The sequence below is a fragment of the Chiloscyllium plagiosum genome, chromosome 19, assembly GCF_004010195.1.
Source record: "Chiloscyllium plagiosum isolate BGI_BamShark_2017 chromosome 19, ASM401019v2, whole genome shotgun sequence".
NCBI classification, from domain to species: domain Eukaryota; kingdom Metazoa; phylum Chordata; class Chondrichthyes; order Orectolobiformes; family Hemiscylliidae; genus Chiloscyllium; species Chiloscyllium plagiosum.
In genome coordinates this window covers 7,825,554-7,847,308 of record NC_057728.1, presented here as the reverse complement: position 1 = coordinate 7,847,308, position 21,755 = coordinate 7,825,554, and the positions used below count along the sequence as shown (strand labels likewise).

At 45.2% G+C, this 21,755-nt stretch overlaps 1 protein-coding gene across 29 annotated transcripts in view; it reads right to left on the bottom strand.

Annotated features, from left to right (window-relative positions):
• nrcama (neuronal cell adhesion molecule a) overlaps window positions 1–21,755 on the bottom strand; it is a 397,533-nt gene that overhangs the window by 89,508 nt on the left and 286,270 nt on the right. For 19 of the 29 annotated variants that reach the window (XM_043709025.1, XM_043709026.1, XM_043709019.1 and 16 more), the window contains 6 exons: window positions 21,539–21,556; window positions 20,622–20,727; window positions 13,781–13,977; window positions 6,950–7,072; window positions 3,116–3,286; window positions 705–761 (listed from right to left, as the gene is read on the bottom strand). In XM_043709025.1, coding sequence (XP_043564960.1) covers window positions 705–761; window positions 3,116–3,286; window positions 6,950–7,072; window positions 13,781–13,977; window positions 20,622–20,727; window positions 21,539–21,556 — 672 coding nt within the window. The remainder of the gene's footprint in view (window positions 1–704; window positions 762–3,115; window positions 3,287–6,949; window positions 7,073–13,780; window positions 13,978–20,621; window positions 20,728–21,538; window positions 21,557–21,755) is intronic. The other 10 variants (XM_043709014.1, XM_043709037.1, XM_043709040.1 and 7 more) reach the window with 3 other exon arrangements.

The window sequence follows — 21,755 nt, the reverse complement described above, 5'->3', positions numbered from 1 at the left end:
CCCGAAACGTCAATTCTCCTGCTCCTTGGATGCTGCCTGACCTGCTGTGCTTTTCCAGCAACACATTTTCAGCTCTGATCTCCAGCATGTGCAGTCCTCACTTTCTCCTGTGGACATGATGAGCCTGCTTCCACACCATAGGGATTGTATAGTTACTAATGATTACACATTTGCTGCACTGGAACAATCATCTACAGTCTCACAGCTATCATGTCAACGTGGCCATTGTCAATATTAACGTCGACAGATAACTTGGCTGCAGAGACCATCGCCACAGAGCTTTATTCTCAACCTTGTGAATGAGTGCTGTTCAGGGATCAGGAGTTGGGGGAGGGTCTCCTCCCTAACGGCGTTTATCATCTGGACCTCTGTCTGACAGTGAGATACTCAGGAGAAACATCAACCCTCCCCAGTCACCACAAGCACCAGCCAGGCAAGCCGCGTGAAGGTTAGAGAGGCTCCGTTAGTGTACGTACTGACACGACATTGACAGTGGACAGATCCTATTGTGTTAGCCCACCTAGAATCAATTTTATTATGCAGATTGTCATCAAGTTAGTTAGACGCTGCACGTGTTATAAGAGGTCGCGAGACTTATTTTAGTGATGGATTGATTATGATCGGCAGCTGTAAATAGCTACAGCCAGATGGTTAAGTCTAACGGGTGTTAAAACATACACACTCAGGGGCACACAATAACTCACCACCATACAGTTCAGTGCCATTCGAATAACCTGCATAAGTCTCATTGATGGCATCCACTGAAATAGACAGAACAGTATAAGCATGGTGCTGGAGAGCCAGACAAGTATAACTGAGAGCTGAGAGTGTTCCTCACACCCCTTTCCCTGGACGAACTCAATTCCACCCTCCCACTTGCTCCATTTCAGTCACGTTACATCAGCAACACTACCTTCCACACCAGATCTTCTCCTAACTCTTCTTCCTTCCTCAGGATTCCTATGCACTCTTGTTATCAGGGCCTCTCCATTTCACACATACTAAAGTTCTTGCCATTTTCCCTTCCTCTCCTAACATGGCAGGGCTTCCTCTCCTGAAGCCTCTGTATTTAACAGATTCTGCCATTTCTTCCATCTCAAGGATGACGTCACGAACAAACACGTCTTTCCCTGCTCCCCCTCCAAAACAGCCCCCACCAAACATTAAGCATTCCGAAGGGACTGCACCATCCACAATATCCCAGTGATTCCTCAGTCACGTCATTTCTCCTTCATTTAGCCGGCTCCTTTTCCACTATACAGGGCACGGAGCACTCCTCCTAATGCATTCCTGCACTCTTTCAATTTCTTTCACTTTTGCTTCTCATGATGTCCAATACAACTCTGGGACAAATACACCAATACACAATTGCACAGAAGGATTGTGTGGTGTCTTGTAGCAGCACATTCAATATTCCCATAATACTGAATTCCATTATTTCACATCAATGATACTTAGGAGGCAGCATTTGTTTCCATAAAACAAACTGACAGTGATGGGGTCACTTGGAGCATCTCTCTGGCTGCATTAAAGTGTGGGATCTGCAATGTACATGGGAGGAGTGTGCAGGGGCCACGCTCTGGAATTGCTGTCACACTTGCTCTTGTTCACATTCACTAGGCATCCTCTGATGACAGGAGAAGCTAGTGAGTGCCGATTGGCATGTTAATCCCACACGTGCGGGCATCCTAAGCAAGAATCACCGTACACGAGGCATGAATAGGAGTGCAGGATCTGCAATGAGACCTGGCACCAATCCATTTGCCCCCGTGCTACAGCACACTAACCATAGCTCAGGGAGAGCTCCAGACCATGGCACTTACTCCCAATACCTGTTCCCACTAGATCCGGAGTTGGGAAATGGCATACAGGATCTAGGATCTTGCCAGGGCCATCCGGTAAAGCTGCGAGTCACAAACACAGACTGCAAATTAGCTGGGATATCCTGACTGGATCTTCTGTTGGCTGACACTGTTTCAAACCTTGAGCAGTGTTGCCTTCTGAGATCGATCAGCCCAGTCTCAATCCCAGGTTTCATCAAAACAACTCCCCCCACCCCCACCTCCCCCCCCATGTGTGTCACAATACCCAATGGATTCCTAAAAGGTACTCATTTTGACTTATAGAGTCATAGAGATGTACGGAAACAGACCATTCGGTCCAACTCATCCATGCCAACCAGGTATCCCAGCCCAATCTAGTCCCACCTGCCAGCACCCAGACCATATCCCTCCAAACCCTTCCTACTCATATACCATCCAGATGCCTCTTAACTGTTGCAATTGTACCAGTCTCCACCACTTCCTCTGGCAGCTCATTCCATACATGTACCACCCTCTGCGTGAAAACGTTGCCCCTTAGGTCTCTTTTATATCTTTCCCCTCTCACCCTAAACCTATGCCCTCTCGTTCTGGATTCCCCTCCCCAGGGAAAAGACTTTGTCTGTTTATCCTATCCATGCCCCTCATGATTCTATAAACCTCTACAAGGTCACCCCTCAGCCTCCGACACTCCAGGGAAAACAGTCCCAGCCTATTCAACCTCTCCCTATAGCTCAAATCCTCCAACCCTGGCAACATCCTTGTAAATCTTATCTGAACACTTTCAAGTTTCACAACATCTTTCTGATAGGAAGGAGACCAGAATTGTACACAATATTCCAACTGTGGCCTAACCAATGTCCTGTACAGCCGCAACATGACCTCCCAACTCCTGTACTCAATGCTCTGACCAATAAAGGAATGCATACCAAATGATGGAGTAAAATTCCGCAGCTCTCTTCACCTGATTGACCAATTCACGCACATATGAGCTGAGATGGGGAGTGCCAGAACATTGGTGGGTCAGGAAGATTTCAGCAAAGATTTCCCCTTTCCTTCCTCACTCTTTCTACAAAAACCTCTGGGAGTGTGCACTTAATGGCAGGAGCAGGAATCCTTCATTGCCGAGGAGGTCAAACACACCACCACAGGGAGCGTCCACCTGCTCACAGAGGCCTTGGGGCAAAGCATGGAGCCCTCAGGAAGTGTGTCTTGATGGACCATCTACGTACGTGGTGTTAAGGGTAATGCACAGTCGCCCCCCAGAGTGGTTAAAGAGACCAGGCAGTACTTACGCGTCAACACCTTGACAGAGATTGGCTGCTTCTGCTGAATGGTCTGAGTGTGGTTGAACCTGGCGTAGCAGATGTAGTCCCCCCGGGTGTCCTCCGGCAGCACGTTTGAAAAATACAGATCTCCGTTCAGACCCTGTGACACCCGTTCGTTTTGTGCAAACCTTTGCATCACTACAGACAGAGAGAGAGAGAGAGAGAGAAAGAGTGAAAGAAAGAAAAGCACACCAAGGGTAAAAATTTAACCATATGGAAAGTGAGCATGCTGGCACATTTCCACTTCCATATCCCACCGTCTGGACTGTTACATTATGAATCACTTCACAGCACACCTGGAAAAACAGAATAGGATCCGTACAGTGTGGAAACAGGCCCGTCGGCCCAACAAGTCCACATCGACCCTCCAAAGAGTAACCCACCTAGATCCATTTACCCTACCCTATATTTACCCCTGACTAATGCACCCAACCTACACACCCCTGAACACTATGGGCAATTTAGCATGGCCAATACACTTAACCTGCACCTCCTTGGACTGTGGGATGAAACCAGAGCAAACCCACATAGATACAGGGAGAACGTGCAAACTCTACACAGACAGTGGCCTGAGGCTGGAATCGAACCCAGGTCCCTGGTGCTGTGAGGCAGCAGTGCTAACCACTGAGCTACCGTGCCGTCCCAGGGTAGAATCCCAGGCTGTCCTTCAGTTATCTATAAATTCATATATTCATTGCCTCAACAGGTTCTGCCGCTCTGAGTGGCTGTGATTCCCTCTCACGCAGAAAATGTGGGCTGTCACAGTATCACCCCGTCCCTGCTCTCGATCAAAGCTGGAATGATGGCTGAAAACACAGGCAGGTCTCGGTCTAGAAAATCAATCATCTGAAGCAAAGAGAGCCTTTGGCTTAATGATAAATGTTCCCTCTGCACCACAGGAATCAGAAGGTAAATGGTTGAAATCCCACTCCAGGCTAGAATCCAACAACTAGGCAAAAGTGAGATCTGCAGATGCTGGAAACCAGAGTTTAGATCAGAGTGGTGCTGGAAAAGCACAGCAGGTCAGGCAGCATGTGAGAAGCAGGAAAATCAACATTTCGGAGCCCATGACGTTGATTTTCCTGCTTCTCGTACGCTGCCTAAGCTGCTGTGCTTTTCCAGCACCACTCTGATCTAGAATCCAACAACTGCAGGGTCTGGCTTCTGGAAGGAATGGCCACGAATATAGGGATAGTATTGAAGGGCTGTGTCAAGCTCCTAACAGCACCAGGGTGAGGAAAGACTTACATTGATAAGGTACCTTACATGACCACAGGACTTTCCAAAGTGCACTCCCTATGAAGAGTGGCCATTTTGTAAGCAGGAAAGACAGTTGCCATTTTCTGCTCAGCAAGCAACAAGGAGATAACACCAGAGAATCTGCTACTCGGTGATTTAATTAAAGGCATCAATAATGGGCCAGGATGTCAGAGCTCTCTCTTTTCTTCAAAACAGTCTTTTCACACCCGCCAGGGCAGGACATCAGTTTAATGTCTTATCTAATACACAGCAACTTAGATAGTGCAGCATTCCCTCAGTACTGCACTGGGAGCGTCACTATAATGAGGGGCGTGCTTAAGTTCTGGAGTGGGGTCTGAACCCAAAACCTCTGTACTCAGTGACTAGGAATGCTGCCCACTGAGCCACAGCTGACAGCAGCAGTGTGAGAGGATGGGGATATCAGCAAGGGGTGGGCAGGGGAGACCTTCCATCTGTAACATTCTGGGGGGGCACTCTTTAGCTTTGCTTCCAGCAGCCTAAGAGAGGGTACTCCCAAGAAGCAAAACACAAGGAGAGCAGTGGGAAACCAGCTCAGCACCATCCTAATAGGTGGCTTCAGTGATAGAGTTATTGGAGCAGTAAGCCAGAGCTCCGGCCATGCTCCACTGACTTCAGTTCAAACCCTATCTTCCCCTCCTCCTTGACACTGCTAAAGAAAGGGCACTAATTCTCTTTATCAAAGCCAGTCTTGTGACCATAAAACTGCTATTCATCAAACAAACCTGAACCAAATCTGCAATCCTCACCTGGGATTTGATCTCCATAACTCTTGACTCCTTCTGGAAATGGCCTAGTAAGCTGCAACCAAATCCCAATGGGCTGTAGCAGTTCATAGACACCTTCTCTAGGTCACTTAGATATGGCCAACAAATGCTGGTCTTGCCAGTAATGCCCAAGTCTTGAGAACAAATTTTTGAAATTCCCCCGTGCGAGGATTGAGTCAGAACCTGTTGACCACAGCAAGGCGGACAGAATCCAATGGGAATTCTTGCCAGAATTGCTGACCTCCCTGCAGATTTCCACGGTGCCATTGCCACACCATTTTTCCTTCCTTTCTCAATGCTGACAGCTGGGGTCATACAGTTTGGTTGGTTTCCAATTTTGGGCATGGAGCATCTCCACCGATGAGAAACAGCAAATGTGCAATGGTTCGGTGTATGACTGTATGAGTCCTGACCACGGTGCTATGGTTGGGTCCAGGAGAGAGGTCGGTAAATATTGCGGGTGTGGACTGTTATCAGCTCAAACATAATCTTTTTCTTTAGGTGTGGTAAACACTAACTTGACAGAAGTCAAAACCCCTGCCACAAGTTTGCTCGAGAGAACCATAAGGAACACAATGCCAACTCTTATTTTCAGGTCAAGACATTAACCTTTTAGAAAAGATTGGGTTGGGAATTTGGTTGGCATGGACGAGTTGGACCGAAGGATCTGTTTCCGTGCTGTACATCTCAATGACTCTATGATTACATCACCCCTCAGGTCTGACTTGATCCATCACTTAAGTTTCGTCGTCTTACAGCTACCAAAATGGCAGAACATGGTCACTCTCTATCACTTCCCTCTGATGCAGTTAGCCCTTTACTTTGAGGTACCCTGGAGGTGGATATTGGGTGGTTGAGCTGCACTCAATGGCACCCATGCCTTCAGAGAGAGAGATGAATAGCCACAGGGCATGGGGAGGGCATAGAATCCTGATCTACAAGCTCTTCAACAAGATTCTCTCCTAAGAGATTTCCTCTCACTGTCTGAGAATCAGTCTCTCCTGAGGTTAGGCACTGTGCTAACATTCCGGCTCACTGCTCAAACGTCCCACATTATTTCTCTTGTCCTTCCATGTGGAAGGTAAGCTATGCCAAATTTATTCTCACCTTTCACCTCCCATGACCCCTCAGCACCAGCATCGCAACCCCCACTTGACCTTAAAATCTCCACACTCCACCCGACATCAAAAAAGCTGCTTCAACATGAGCTCTCAGCATTAAGAGAGAGTTAAAAGTCAACGTGATGTTTAAAGAGAGGCCTCTTGGAAATCTTCGCTGAAATTATATTTAATCCTTTTGTGGACTGACATTCAAGATCATGATCAATTAGCAAGTCAACAGTACTTCGCATCAGCCACTTGACCTGACTGAAGTCAGTGGTCGCTGTGTTTCCCCATGTGATTGCAAAGAGTCACGCAAGCGATTTGAAGAGATAAGTGGCTTTTACACTGCTCCTTCTGATTGGATCAGAGAACAACCGTTTCGGAGAGTCAGCTCCGACATGTCTGTATCTGCAATCCTGGCAGAGCCTGCTGTCCCTGGGCACAAGGGTCTATCAGTAGGACAACCTGCTAAATTAGGACATTCTGCAGAAAGTCTCAGCATGACTGGATCCCAATCCCACTCACACTCGTCTGCTTTGTGCCACTTGAGGCTGGGCAGCACTCAAGAGTTGGCCCATCGCTCCAGTCAGCTCCCAATGGCCAGACGATTCGGTACTGCACATACAAACCTGAGAGATCCGCTCTGTACTTACAGTTATCCATCCAGAAGATGATTGGAGGTGGAAGGCCAGATGGTGGGTTGCAGGGGAGGACAAGCGAAGCCCCCTCACGGACTTCAATCACGTCAATCTTCTCTTTAGCCCACATGGGGGACCCTGGAAATGGGAGCAGCAGACACCAGTTTTAACAAAATGGTACAGGCGGCAACAATGGGAGGTAACATGATCGTCTGGAATTAACTTTGGGAAGATTCAGCAAACAAACACTCAACATCACCCTACTATATCCCTCTGTGCACTATAGCAGAGCAGTTACCCTGTTTACATTCAGAAACCTCTGTTACAATAGCGGAGGGTAACAAACACACTATTCGTTTACTGGCACCTCCGGCATCTCCACGTAGACTTATCCAACCACAACATTAACAGGGCAGGCATTAGATTTCCAAGGGAAGTCAGATTACTTGCGACAGACAGTGGTAAGGCTGCTCAAGGAAAACCAGTGCAGGTCAATGATAGGTTAGTACAGCAATCCGGAATCTACAAAGTCCTGAGAAGTGAACGGTGTTTCTGCTTGTAACAGGGGAATTTGCTACTGTTCCCACCCTTCCCGACTCATTCAGAATTCTTTTGGTCCCCATGCAATGGAAACAGAGATTCAAGTTATTCATTCCAACACATTGAGGACCAGACTCACTCAGGACACACCAGCGGGAGGCACTGTGTGTGTCACGGGGAGAGCAATACTAAACGGGTTCTTCAAATGGCACATTTTCTTGTTACCCATTGAGCTCTGCTGGTGACCATCCGTCCCAGTGCCCCCAGAGCTGTAGTAGATGGTGCCGTTGGAAATGTGGACGTCAAAGGATACAGGTATCAGGAAGAAAACATAGGAATTAATTCATGCAAGGTTGAAGCCAACTATCAGCCACACAGTTACCTTCCAGGAGGATGAATTTGATGACTAAAAACAGGTCTTTGGTCAGAAAAGAAAGAAATGAGATAATTAACAAAATCAAATTCGATATTACATGGAACAAATTAACAAATAAGGTTAAAGCGAAAAAAGATTTGTATTTATGTGGTCGCACTTTACAATCTCAAGAATAAAGTGCTTGACATAAGAAATGCGGGTGCCACTGAACGTAGCCAATTTATGCACAGCAAGATTCCACAAACAGCAATGTGAAAACGACCAGATAAGTTGCTTTGGTGATGCTGATTGGGTATAAATATCGGTAAGGGAAAACTCCCCTACCCTCCTCTAAAGTAGTGTCATGCCAACTGACAGGTCAGACAGAGTGTCAGTCTCAGAATAAGAACAATGGTTCATTACAGAGCTATGTTAAATAAATTCCTATCTTTATTAATAAGGTTCTCGAATCAGTGGAGTTTTTCTTGAATTGTTCTCTCTCAGTGCTGGCTCACCGAATGGGTCATTTGAAACATTCCCAAATCTCACACAGAAATTCATTCTTGCTGTTAGTGCTGTGATTTAATTGGAGTTTACTGTTTGCTATTTCAGTCATGCATCGAGGCTGCCCCGTTTATCTGAAAATGGGGTATAGCCACGTTCCAGGATTGTTCAGTCATGATTCCTCAATGGGGTTTCTCAGAGACCTGGCTACAGCTTTCCTCACTGAGCAAGTCAGGAAGCACCACATCAAGCAGTCTAAACAATGGAAGCTGTCACCTCAGGATAGACACATAAAGTCAGATCACAGCAGCAATCTCATACAGACTACAGCACAAGGTGGTGGGTTGTGCCTCTACGTAGTTGTTACCTCCATCTGCAAGCTAACATGCTTTGTGGCTTTTATCTGTTAGTCAGCATAACATATATCACAGAGAATTGGTTTCTAAGTCCATAATCCGGTCAGTTCTGCTCCGCTACTCAAAGAGATTCCGGCTGATCTGATAATCCTCAACACTACTTTCCTGACTTTTGCCCAAAACCCTTCATTCCCTTACTGATTAAAAACCTACCTCAACCTCAACACAATCAAAGTCATACAGCACAGAAACAGACCCTTTGGTCCAATCAGGTCATGCCCTTGAGTGTTAAAGAATTCCACAGTTCCAGTACCCTGTGACACAAGAAATTCCTCCTCACTTCTGTCTTAAATGAGACTATGCCCGCTGATCCTGGACTCTCTCACAAGAGGAAGCAACCTCTCTGTATCTATCAGAAATCTTTTATCTTTGAATAAGGTCACCCCTCGTTCTTGTATGTTCCAAGAACAAGGCCCAGTCTATTCAACATATACTCATAAGACAGTCCCACCATATCTGAGCAGCAGGAATCACCGAAACGTCGATTCTCCTACTCCTGTGCTTTTCCAGCAACACACTCTCGACTCTGATCTCCAGCATCTGCAGACCTCACTGTCTCCTACTCCCACCAAATCTGTTATGTGAGGTACAGCTGTGCCATCATAAACCTTTTCTCGGTTGCCACTAATGCCAGCATATTTTCCCTTAGATAACAGACCCCAAACTGTTCATAGTATTCAAACTGTGGTCTCATTGATGCATTGTTTAGTTTAAGCAAAACCTCCTTACTTTTGTATTCCATTCCCTTTGAAATAAAGGCCAATATTCCATTTACCTTCTGCATTACCATTGAACTGGGATGCAAGCTTTCAGTGATCCATGCACGAGGATTCCCAAATCTCTGCGCTCGGCAGTTCTTTTTACATTACATTACAGTGTGGAAACAGGCCCTTCGGCCCAACAAGTCTACACCGCCCCGCCGAAGCGCAACCCACCCATACCCCTACATCTACCCCTTACCTAACACTACGGGCAATTTTAGCATGGCCAATTCACCTGACCTGCACATCTTTGGACTGTGGGAGGAAACCGGAGCACCCGGAGGAAACCCACGCAGACACGGGGAGAATGTGCAAACTCCACACACTCAGTCGCCTGAGGCGGGAATTGAACCCAGGTCTCTGGCGCTGTGAGGCAGCAGTGCAACCATTCTCTAGAGTCACACAGATGTACAACACGGAGACAGACCCTTCGGTCCAGCTCGTCCATGCCAACCAGATATTCCAACCCAATCTAGTCCCACTTGCCAGCAACCAGCCCATATCCCTCCAAACCCTTCCTATTCATTAACCATCCAAATGCCTCTTAAATGTTGCAATTGTACCAGCCTCCACCACATCCTCTGGCAGCTCATTCCATACACACACCACCCTCTGCATGAAAACATTGCCCCTTAGGTCTCTTATATCTTTCCCCTCACCCTAAACCTATTCCCTCTAGTTCTGGACTCCCCGACCCCAGGGAAAAGACTTTGTCTATTTATCCTATCCATGCCCCTCATGATTTTATAAACCTCTATAAGGTCACTCCAACGCTCCAGGAAAACAGCCCCAGCCTGTTCAGCCTCTCCCTGTAGCTCAAATCCTCCAACCCTGGCAACATCTTTGTAAATCTTTTCTGAAGCCCTTCAAGTTTCACAAACATTCTTCCAATAGGAAGGAGACCAGAATTGAACACAGTATTCCAAAAGTGGCCTACTTAAATAATCTTCAGCTCCTCTATTCTTGCTGCCAAGAAAACATTAGCTTCCATTTCTCCATATTATGTTCCATCGATCAACAGTTTTTGTTGAGACCGATGTCTTGGAGTTAATTTACAACACTTACAAGGCTCTGATATCATAGGCTTATACACATATTTTAGGGAACAGCACGGTGGCTCAGTGGTTAGCACTGCTGCCTCACAGCGCCAGGGACCCGACTTCGATTCCAGCCTCGGGCGACTGTGTGGAGTTTGCACATCCTTCCCATGTCTGTGTGGGTTTCCTCCGGGTACTCCGGTTTCCTCCCACAATCCAAAGATGTGCTGGTCAGGTGAATTGGCCATGCTAAATTGCCCATACTGTTAGGTGCATTAGTCGGGGTAAACTTAAGGAATGGATCTGGGTGGGTTACTCTTCGAAGGGTCGGTGTGGACTTGCTGGGCCGAAGGACCTGTTTCCACACTGTAAGGAATCTAATCATCTAATTCATGTATGAATTAGTTGCTGTACAGTAACTAGTAACCTGGAACCTAATACCATTGTGGCAGATGGTGAGATTTGAACTCAAAAGAAAATCTGAATTAAAATGTTAGACCAACGGCAGCCATGTAACCTTTGTCAATTGTTGTTAAAAACCCATACGGTTCACTAATGCCCATTAAAAAAGCAAGTCTGCCATTCAGATGGCACAGTGGCTAGCACTGTTGCCTCACAGCACCAAGGACCCAGGTTCGATTCCAGCCTCGGGCGACTGTCTGTGGGGAATTTGCATGTTCTCCCCATGTCTGTGTGGGTTTCCTCCGGGTGCTCCAGTTCCCTCCCACAGTCCAAAGATGTGCAGGTTAGGTGGAAGAGCCATGGGAAATGCAGGGTTACAGGGGGGCAGGCTGTTCTTTGGAGGGCTGGTGTGGACCCAAAAGAGCCAAATGGCCTGTTTTCACACTGTAGGGATTCTTATCTGGTCTGGCTGACGTATGACTCCAGCCCCCACAACAACGTGGTCAACTCTTAACTACCCTCTTGGCATTTAAGAATGGACAATGAATGATCATCCATCCAGTGACACCTAAATCTCACGGGTGAATAAAAGAATTATTTATACACAATAGACTGACTGAAAACACTCTACTAGCCCCATGCCACACAGAGAGTGGCTGAGGTGGGTCGGGTACCTTTATACCTGAATATCACTCACCTTGATGCCATCTAACTGCTATAAAAGTACGGTGTCTGTATGGTCTGGAATCTCTGCCAATGGGACAGTGGAAGCCATAATTATAAGGTGAAAAAAATGCATCCAGCTAAATCACACAAGCAAAAAGAAAGTAAAAGGCCAGATAATTCTGTTTTGTGTGGCATAAGGATAAATCTTGACGAGGACTCTAGGATATTTCCATTACTCCCTTTCAAACAATCTGGAGAGATCCATTAGATTCACTTGGGTGGGCCCAAACCCCCAGTTTAACGTGTGCACCTCTAGCAAGTGCAGCACTCCCGCAGCTCGGTCAGTGCAGATTGACTATGTTCCAGTGTCCAGAGTAAGACTGAACCCGCAATCTCCCCAACATGCACTGATTTATAGGCAACTTCACTCTGCTTCCAAAAACTACAATGCAACAATGGATTTGAAAACAAGGTGAAAAATCACACAGTACCGGGCTATAGTCCAACAGGCTTATTTGCAAACACTAGCTTTTGGAGCACTGCTCCTTCATCAGGATGAAGGAGTAACGTCGTGAAAGTCAGTGTTTTCAAATAATCCTGTCAGACTATAACCCGGTATCGAATGATTTTTCACCTTGTCCAACCCAGTCCAACTGGCATCTCCACATCATTGAAAACAAGGGCTGAGACAAGTCCCAAACCATCACTTTCCACAAACTTCATGAATAGCAAGCAAGTATATCACTGCAGGCAAAGATCACGGCCTCCAAATCCACTCCTCCTTAAGCTGCCTTGCAACCAAAAATACTCTTTGAGACTTAGCGGCCACAATGTGTCTGCACATCAGGCAGGGCTATTGATATTTCACTGTGGGCTGAACTCTCACTTGATACAAGCACAGTATTGGGGACATAGTGAAGACACCTTATCCACAATTTATACTTACCTTTCAACAAGCCAGCCTAGTAGTGGTGGAGAGTCATAATTTACACCCTAGCATCCTGTTCTTTGATTCTAACACACCGAACATTAGAAGGAAAGCACACAACTGGTAAACAAAGCTTCAGCTCCACCATTAAAAACATGCTGCATTTGTTGTTTGACAATGTAATTATCTCTTCGCAGTCAACTGAGTGCAACACATCCACATTCGTGCCAATCAACCCTGAGGCAGATACCCAGCATCAGGCCAGCAACTAAAAGATCAGCATCTCATCTAATGCATCTCACACACAGACCTTTTTATTTCACCTAATGTTCCCTTTGGGTGCAAAGGTCTCCTCAATAAAAATGACATGTTGCCTGGTGGAAGATTCACTATTCCATAAGACGTAGGAGCAGAAATTAGGCCATTCAGCCCATTGAGTCTCCAAAGTTTCTCAACCCCATTCTCCCAGTAACCCTTGATCCCCTTGACAATCAACCTATCTATCTCAGTCTTAAAGAGACTCAATGACCTGACCTCCACAGCCTTGTGTGGCAGTGAATGCCACAGATTCGCCACTCTCTGGCTGAAAAGGTTTTTCCTTATCTACGTTCTAAAAGGTCTTCCCTTTACTCTAAGGCTGTGCCCTCGGGGTCTAGTCTCTCCTACCAATGTAAACAACTTCCCGACATTTACTCTGTCCAGGCCATTCAGTATTCTGCATGCTTCAATTAGATTCCCTCCCCCCCCCATCCTTCTAAACTCCAAGGAGTACAGACCCAGTGTCCTCAAACATTTCTCGTATGTTAAGCTTTTCATTCCTGGAACAATGCTCATGAACCTCCTCTCAGCACGCTCCAGGGCCAAAGGGAATCTGAAAGGGTGGACACCTCCTCAAGATTTTGAATGACTCAATCACATCAAAACAATTAAAAGAAGGTTTTATACTAGAAAGAAGCCCGAGTTTTTAATCTACTAGCAACTGCATCTCATAGGCATGAACATTAGATTGCCCATGAATATTTGATGAATGCAGTGTACGCCAATATAGCAAAACGCCATCTTTCTTAACAGAAGGTATGGAACATGGCAAAGTCAGATAGTTTTGCTGGTCAGTGTATAATCACTGCTGTTCGGCACAACAATTTTTAGTGTGGATATCAGCTCCTTACTGTCTCTGAGAGGTAATCAAATACATGGATCAAAGTCACAGTAATAATTAAACAACACATTTACTCACTGGACTGGCGGATGATAATCTTGTTGGACAGGGCTGTGCCGCGATCGTTTCTTGCTGTACATTGATACTCTCCTTCGTAAGTTTCCGCTTTCCCGCCACCCACAATGTTAATGAGCAGCGTCCCTGAGTTTGGCTTCATTGTCACTCGCGGGTCTTTGTCCAGGTTAAAATGGGTTCCATTGCGGGTCCAGGAAAACCTACAGAAAGGTGCCGTGCAATTAAAAACAACAGCAGATCTTCAATTTGCAAGATTCCCGGAGGAAATTTATATATAATTTACACCATGTAGTGCAAAGTTCTTTGCCCTCATTTTTCTTAGAACATAAGAGAACGGGTGAAGTACTGAACATATTCACTTTGAATCAGAAGGCTGTAGGGTCATGCCCCACTCCAAACTTTCAGAACCAAAGCCAAGCTGTCACTGTGGGAGACAGGGTGGTCTTTGGTCTGAGACAGGAGAAAGTGGTCCTATTGTCTTCATTAAATTATTGCCTTGACCAACCTCAAGAACATCTGGGTCCTGATTCTTAAGTAACAGTGTCACAGAATTATTACGGTGCAGATGGATGCCATTCAGCCCATTGTGCACAGGCCAGACAACAAGGTAGGTACCCAGAATGAATGCCTAATTCATGATGAGTTTAAACTCAGATAACATCCTAACTAACAGAACCGACCTTGGGCACAATTTGTATGCCAAAGACTGGAAAACACAATAATGGGAAAGGAAAAGGCCAGGATCCTTCTACTTTGACCTCTTGCAATACAAAGAAATGGCGACATGCAATATTTAACAAGGTCACAAAATACCAGAATTCATTCATTGGTTACCTCGGGGGAAAAATACATCCAGTCATAACTGCACTAATTGCAAATCTAGGACAGGAATTGCGGAACAATAAAACCAGGTCACATACGCATCACAATGACGGGTACTGCAAGAGACCTGAAAGCAGTCAACTCGACTTATGTTAAAACAAAATAAAAACCAAGCCCTGACTGATAACATAGAGCACAATGGTAAAGAAAAACATAATGGGGGAAATCAGAAAACCTTAAAATTGTTACAATGTAGGTGGTGGTTACTGGCTCTTTGTTCCTCCACTGGCTCTTTAAATGAGCACCATTACCTATTGCCAATCTCCCACCTTATCCTCCCATAGCCTTGCACACTACTTGTATCATTCAATCTCCTCAAGAATTGATCCTGCCTCAGTCCAATCTGCCTTCAGCATTTTCCCAGCTTGTGCATTTCGCACCCAAGCTGCTCGCTGTGTGAAGAACATTTCTTTTTCTCTTATCACCCTTGCTGGTTTTGCACATCACTTTAAATCTATGCCTTCTTGTTCTCGTTCCTTTAATGAGCATGAATGGCTTCTCACCATCTCCTCTGTCCAACCTGCCCATGATGTTTGAGACCTCTATCAAACTTTCTCTCAACCCCCTCCTCCTCCTCTCCAAGGAGAACAGCCTGAACTGCTTCAATCTATCCTCATTTCTGAAGTTCCTGGAGCCATTCTTGGAAATTGCTGTTGTACTCCCAGCAATGCATTCCCATCTTTTCAATAACATGGCACCCACAAAAGAACACAACAGCTGTGTTCGAGCACTGCTTTTATTGGTCTGTGCATTGAGTTGAGACATCTTGTTACGGCTGTACAGGACATTGGTGGGGCCCCTTTTGCAATACTGCATTCAATTCTGTTCTCCCTGCAACAGGATATTGTGAAACCTGAAAGGTTTCAGGCAGGTTTGCAAGGATGATGCCAGGGTTTGAGAGTATGAGCTATAGGGAGGGGCTGAATAGGCTGGGGCTGAGGCTGAGAGGTGACCTTCTCGAAGTTTATAAAATCATGAGGGGCATGGATAGGTGAATGGACAAGGTCTTTTCCCCAGGTTAGAGAAGTATAAAACGAGAGGACATGCGTTTAAGGTGAGGGGAAATATTTAAAAGGGACCTAAGGGGCAATTTCTTCACACAAGTGGATGTATGGAATGTGCTGCCAGGGGAGGTGGTGGAGGCTGGTATAATTACAACACTTAAAAGACATTTGGACAGGTATCTGAATAGGAAGGGTTTAGAGGGATATGGGCCAAGTGCTGGCAAATGTAACCAGATTAATTTAGGATATTTAGGAGATGGACCAAAGGGCCCGTTCCCATGTTGAACATCTCTATGACTCTGAGTGTCTTGTACAAGTTCAACTTATCTCCTTGTCCTCCTATGCTCCGTCTCCCATAATAAAGCCAAAGACACGGTGGGCGGCACGGTGGCACAGTGGTTAGCACTGCTGCCTCACAGCGCCGGAGACCTGGGTTCAATTCCCGCCTCAGGCGACTGACTGTGTGGAGTTTGCACATTCTCTGCGTGGGTTTCCTCCGGGTGCTCCGGTTTCCTCCCACAGTCCAAAGATGTGCAGGTCAGGTGAATTGGCCATGCTAAATTGCCCGTAGTGTTAGGTAAGAGGTAAATGTAGGAGTATGGGTGGGTTGCGCTTCGGCGGGTCGGTGTGGACTTGTTGGGCCGAAGGGCCTATTTCCACACTGTAATGTAATCTAATCTAAAAAAAGGACACTGTAGGCTTTATTACCTGCCCTTTACAGCTGGCCTGCCACCTTCAATGATCTGTGCACATCTGCACCCAGGTCCTCCTACTCCTGCACCCCCTTTGGAATTTTAGCCCCTATTCTTATTGACTTTCCAATGTTCTTCCTTCCAAAGTGTATCAGCTTACACCTCTTTACACTGAAACTCATCTACCACGTATCTGCCAACTCAACCAACTGGTCCATGCCTTTTTGGACTTTTGCACTTGCCTCTTCACGGTTTACAATTCTTCCAAATTTCTTGTCCTCTCCAAAACTGTACCTCGCACACCAACAGCCAGATCATTAGCACCTATCAGGAAAAGTAAGTGTCCCCCAATACCAATCCCTGGGGACCTCCAATGCATAATTTCGTCCAATCTAAAAAATATGAATTGATCATTCATTTGTCTTCTCTCCCTCAACAAATTTGAAACTACTTTCATACTGGGCTCGATGAGGCAACACTTTGTGGAAATCCTGGTATATCACTTCAATGGCATTATGTTCATCGAGTCCATCATCTCTTCAAAACCTCCAGCAAGTTAGTTAAACACAAGTTCCCCTTGTACAATCAATGCTAACTCCTTATAATCAATCCAACCTTTTTTTAAACCATGTGACTACTTATTCTATACTGAACAATTGTTTTGAGAGGCATCCTGGCAACTTAAGTTAGACTGACTGGTCTGTAATATCTGGGTTAATCCTCACAACGTTTCTCGAACACAGCCACAAAGCTTGCAATTCTCCAGTCTTCTGATACCTCGCCCAAGTCCAGGGAAGACAAAAATTGTGGCCAGTGCCCCTGCAATTTGTACCCTCACTTCCTTCAAACCCCTTCGATGCATCTCGCCTGGCCCTGGTTTCTTGTTAATTTTAAGCACAAGAATCTGTCTAAGACTTCTTCTTTATTAAGTGTGAACTCTTCTAGTGATCGGATTTTCTACTCTGTCACCATGACCTGAGCAGGATCCCCCGCATTTATAAAGCATTCATTTAACACCTCAACCATGCTCCCGTCTCCATGTTTAAATCCCACTTGTGTCTCTCATTGGCCTTACTCCTCCTTTAATCACTCTTGTATGATTTACCTGCTTGGAGAAGACTTTGAGATTGCCTTCACAGAGTCATAGAGGTGTACAGAATGGAAACAGAGTCTTTGGTCCAACTCATCCATGCCGACCAGATATCCTAACCGAATTGAGTCCCATTTGCCAGCACTTGGCCCACATCCCTCTAAACCCTTCCTATTCAAATACCCAACCAAATGCTTTTTAAATGCTGTAATTGTACCAAACTCCACCATTTCCTCTGGCAGCTCATTGCTTATACCCACAATGCTTCGCGTGAAAAAGATTTCCTTTAAGTCCCTTGTAAATCTATCCCCCTCACTCCAAGTCTATGCCCTCTAGTTCTGGACTCCTCCACCCCAGGGAAAAGACCTTGTCTGCATATCCTTTCCATGCCCCTTGTGATTTTATAAACCTCTATATGGTCACTCCTCAGCCTCTGACACTCCAGGGAAAACAGCCCCAGCCTATTCAGAGTCTCAAATCCTCCAACCCTGGCAAAATCCTTGTAAATCTTTTCTGAACCCTTTCAAGTTTCACAACATCTTTCTGATAGGAAGGATTCCAGAATTGCACACAATATTCCAAAGAGTGGTCTAACCAATGCGCCTTTATGTTAGCTGCCACTCTCAGTTTATAATTCATCATTGATTCTCTAATCTACTTTTTTGCCTCCCCTTTATGGTAGTCTTTGGCTCTCCAATGTATTTTCTGCTTTTCACCTGTAAGAGCACAGTTTTTCTATCCAATGTTAATTATTACCTCCTTTGTCATCCAGGGAACTCTGGATTTATTGGCCCTCCCTTTCCCATTTGAGGGAATATACTTTGACTGTACCCGAACGACATGCTCTTCAAAGGCAGCCCAGACTCATCTTTCTGCCAACCTCTTCTGATCGAACCTGCTCAGCTCTGTTCTTGCCTCACTGAGGTCAGCATTCTGCCAACTGATTTTTCTTACTCTGAATTGTTGGACATCATTCCCCGTCACCATCCTGAACCTAATGATGGAGTGATCACTGTCTCCTAAATGCACTTGATATACTTGGTCCACCTTATTTCCAAGGACCAAGTCCTTTATTGTTGGACTGGACATATCCTACTGTAGGAAGCTGTCCCGATTACAATCTAGGATCATTTTCCCCTCACTGGCCCTTACACTATCAGTATTCCAGGCATCTGTCATTAGTAATCAATAACGTTGGCATTTCTCAAATATTTCCTTGCAGATATTTTTTCTCTAAATCTTTTCCACTGGTTGGTGAGCTGTAGACTACACTGAACCATTGTACACCGCTGTATTCTTTTTATTCCTTACTTCTAATCAAATTGACTCTGAGACATCCTCATTTTCACGCACTGCCATGCCCTCCTTCACCAATATTGTTACCCCTCCTGATTTCCTTCCTATTCTTTCTCAAACAACTTCTACCCAAGAATATTTCACAGTCTTGCCCTCCCTTGAACAATAAATGAAATTGCTAGAGAAACTCAGCAGATATGACAGCATCTGCGAAGAGTGAAGTAGAGTTAACATTTGAGTGACCCAGTGACCCCTCGTCAGAACATAGAGTCAGACCTGCTGAGTTTCTCCAGCAATAGGTATTGTTATTTTATTTTTGCCCTTCCTTCAGCTAGGTCTTTATCATCATCACAACCTTATTTACTATATTTCATGCACACTACCTTTGTTTTAGACATTATTTCTTTCTCCCTTACTCTGACTTCACTTGTTAACTTGCTATTTGCCAGCTGTATTTTGCAAACTGGAATAGTCACCTGTACTATTCTTACTTGGTTCCTGCCAAGTTAATTTAAACACTTTCCAAAATAATCAAGAGCTGGTATAAACGTGATGGAGGGAAAGGCATTCCTCTGACAGTAGAATGGCCTTAAGAGGTGCACTTTGCACTGTTCTTTTTTTTGAACAGAGGTATTAAGATAGAGGCAATGAGTTGTCTATTTGAGTCCAATAAAGTAAAGAGCTTATGAGGCCTTTAGATTTGCTTTTTCAAAAAGTTGGAACAACAGAAGCAGCCTGAATGGGTGGAATCAAGCTACCCCAGAAACAGGATTTTAAATTTCAGTTTTTCAGTATCAGATGTCTTGAACATGGATGTGGAAGCTGTTTTTCCTCTGTGTTACAACTAACAGCTGGGATTCTCTTTCTGCTGCAAGAATTGACTGTGAGACCATCTATTTCACTGAATTTGCCATGTCCAGAGGTGCATTTCTGGGATGTTGCTATATTGGAACAGTCACTGTTTCATAGTTAAATAGTTTATCATTCTGTTCAGTTCTCCAATAGAGTTAAGCTATTCCAATTTCTTCTTTCTCTTGTTGCATTTTAATGACAGTGCTTGAATAAAGTGTGCTTTGCTTTAAACCCAAGTGTTTGACCAAACAAGTTGCACCCAGAATGCAACCCCTAGCACTTGCCTTTTAAATAAGGAAATGTTAGGGTCTGGGCTTGAGGGGGTTTGGTCTAGTTTATTAACATTCCATAGTTGGAAGGTCCAAAGCAACAAAAAGCTGCAATGACTGATGATGTAGTGAGGGTTGATTTCAATGGGTTCAAAATAGAGAGGGACAAACAATGTTGAGGATGGTGCTTTAATCTCAAGGCCTATAATTTATCTCGGATCTTACTAAATTGTTCAGAACATCTCACAACTCCTCATACATAATGTGCCTTCAGCAAGAGTCACTGGACTAGAAACATTAACTCTACTTTCTCTCCTCAGATGCTGTATTTTTCCAGCTATTTCTGATATGTTTTCTGATTTCCAGCATCCGTAGTTCTTTGCTTTCCCCCCTCACACGCAACGCACTTCAGAATAAACCAATGTGACCGAACATGCCAACCACTTTTCACGAGGCAGAATCGCACCAATGGGCAATGGGGTGAAGACTAACCACTTCATTTGTGTCTGATTCAGGGGTGGGTGGGGGTAATATTGGCCACGGCAAATTTAGGAGGAACATTCAAAGAAATGGATGTAAGAGAAGGAGCAAGCAAATCTGAGAGAGGGAGGATTGGTGAAATCTGAACAGGAGAGAGACGTCAAGAAACAACGTGACACTCGTTCTGTGTTTGTCAGCTCCTATAACCCCTCACATTCTGATTTCTGCATCTGTGGCTCCCCTTTGAGATAGCTGGTGATCCTGATGAGCAATACAAACCTGGGAGCTGGCTTCCCTTTTGCCTCACACTGGATCAGTATGTTATCCCTTGGATCGATTATGTAATCCTTTGGAGACTGGTGGGTGATTGTAGGGGGTTGCGGCACTGGATGGGGAAAAGAAGTAAAGAACTGAGAAACCACGAATTAAAACAATATTCAACCATTAACGGGACATTACAGCAGTTCTGAAAACAACACTCCAAAACATTGTTCATGCCAGCTTGCCACATCAATAAGAATCCTTCAAGCTTCACGCAGGTTCGGTGCTGCTGAGGAGACTCTGAGCAAAAGTTCAGCTTCTCACCAGCTTGTTCCGTAGGCTCAGCCCATGTCTCTCTGCTTCCCTGCATATACCTCAGAAGTCTGCTCAATTTCACAGGGGTTACCAAGCCCCCAGGCTGGTCTGGAAAGTGACAGAGGGAAGGAAGAGCCCCAGTCCCCTCCAATGATTCTTCAGAAACAATAGCCGTGTGATTAAAATGGATTTTGATTCCAAATCTCTTTTCATCAGTGGGTGGTCAAAAACAAAAATGGTGCCCATGGCTTAGAAAACAGGGCAGGCAGCAACCATCAGGGAAACAGTAACAGGGGAATGGCAACCCCCCACAATTCCATTGGACTCCAATACTGCTGGAGCGCCTTGCTAGATTCTAGCTTGACCAGGCAAGCAGTCATTGGTTGAACCAGATCCCAGCGGATGTCCCAACACGATTCAACAACACAAGCAGTGAATTGTTTGCGACACACTATTATCACACAGTCACAGCAAAAAAAAACAAGGAGCAATGCACATGCAGTGACGACCTCGGGCAAGGCTGACTCAGGCATTAAGAACGGCAAACAACTACAATACTTCAAACCAAAAGGAACACACTTTGGGGCTTTCGCCAAACATCTTGCAGAACACCAACTTACGTTCATCCAGAATTTTTGCTTTAATCCCCAGAATCAGCAAATCAGAGGGTAAACAGAACAGATTTATAGAAAAAGGGGGGAGAAAAAACACAAATGCTTGTAAATATGTAAGTATGAAGAAAATTGCCACCATACACTTACTGTATAACACATGCCAATTGTTTTGGATACAGTTCGATTCCTACTCAAGGTTAATTAACAAAAAGTAGGTTGGTCG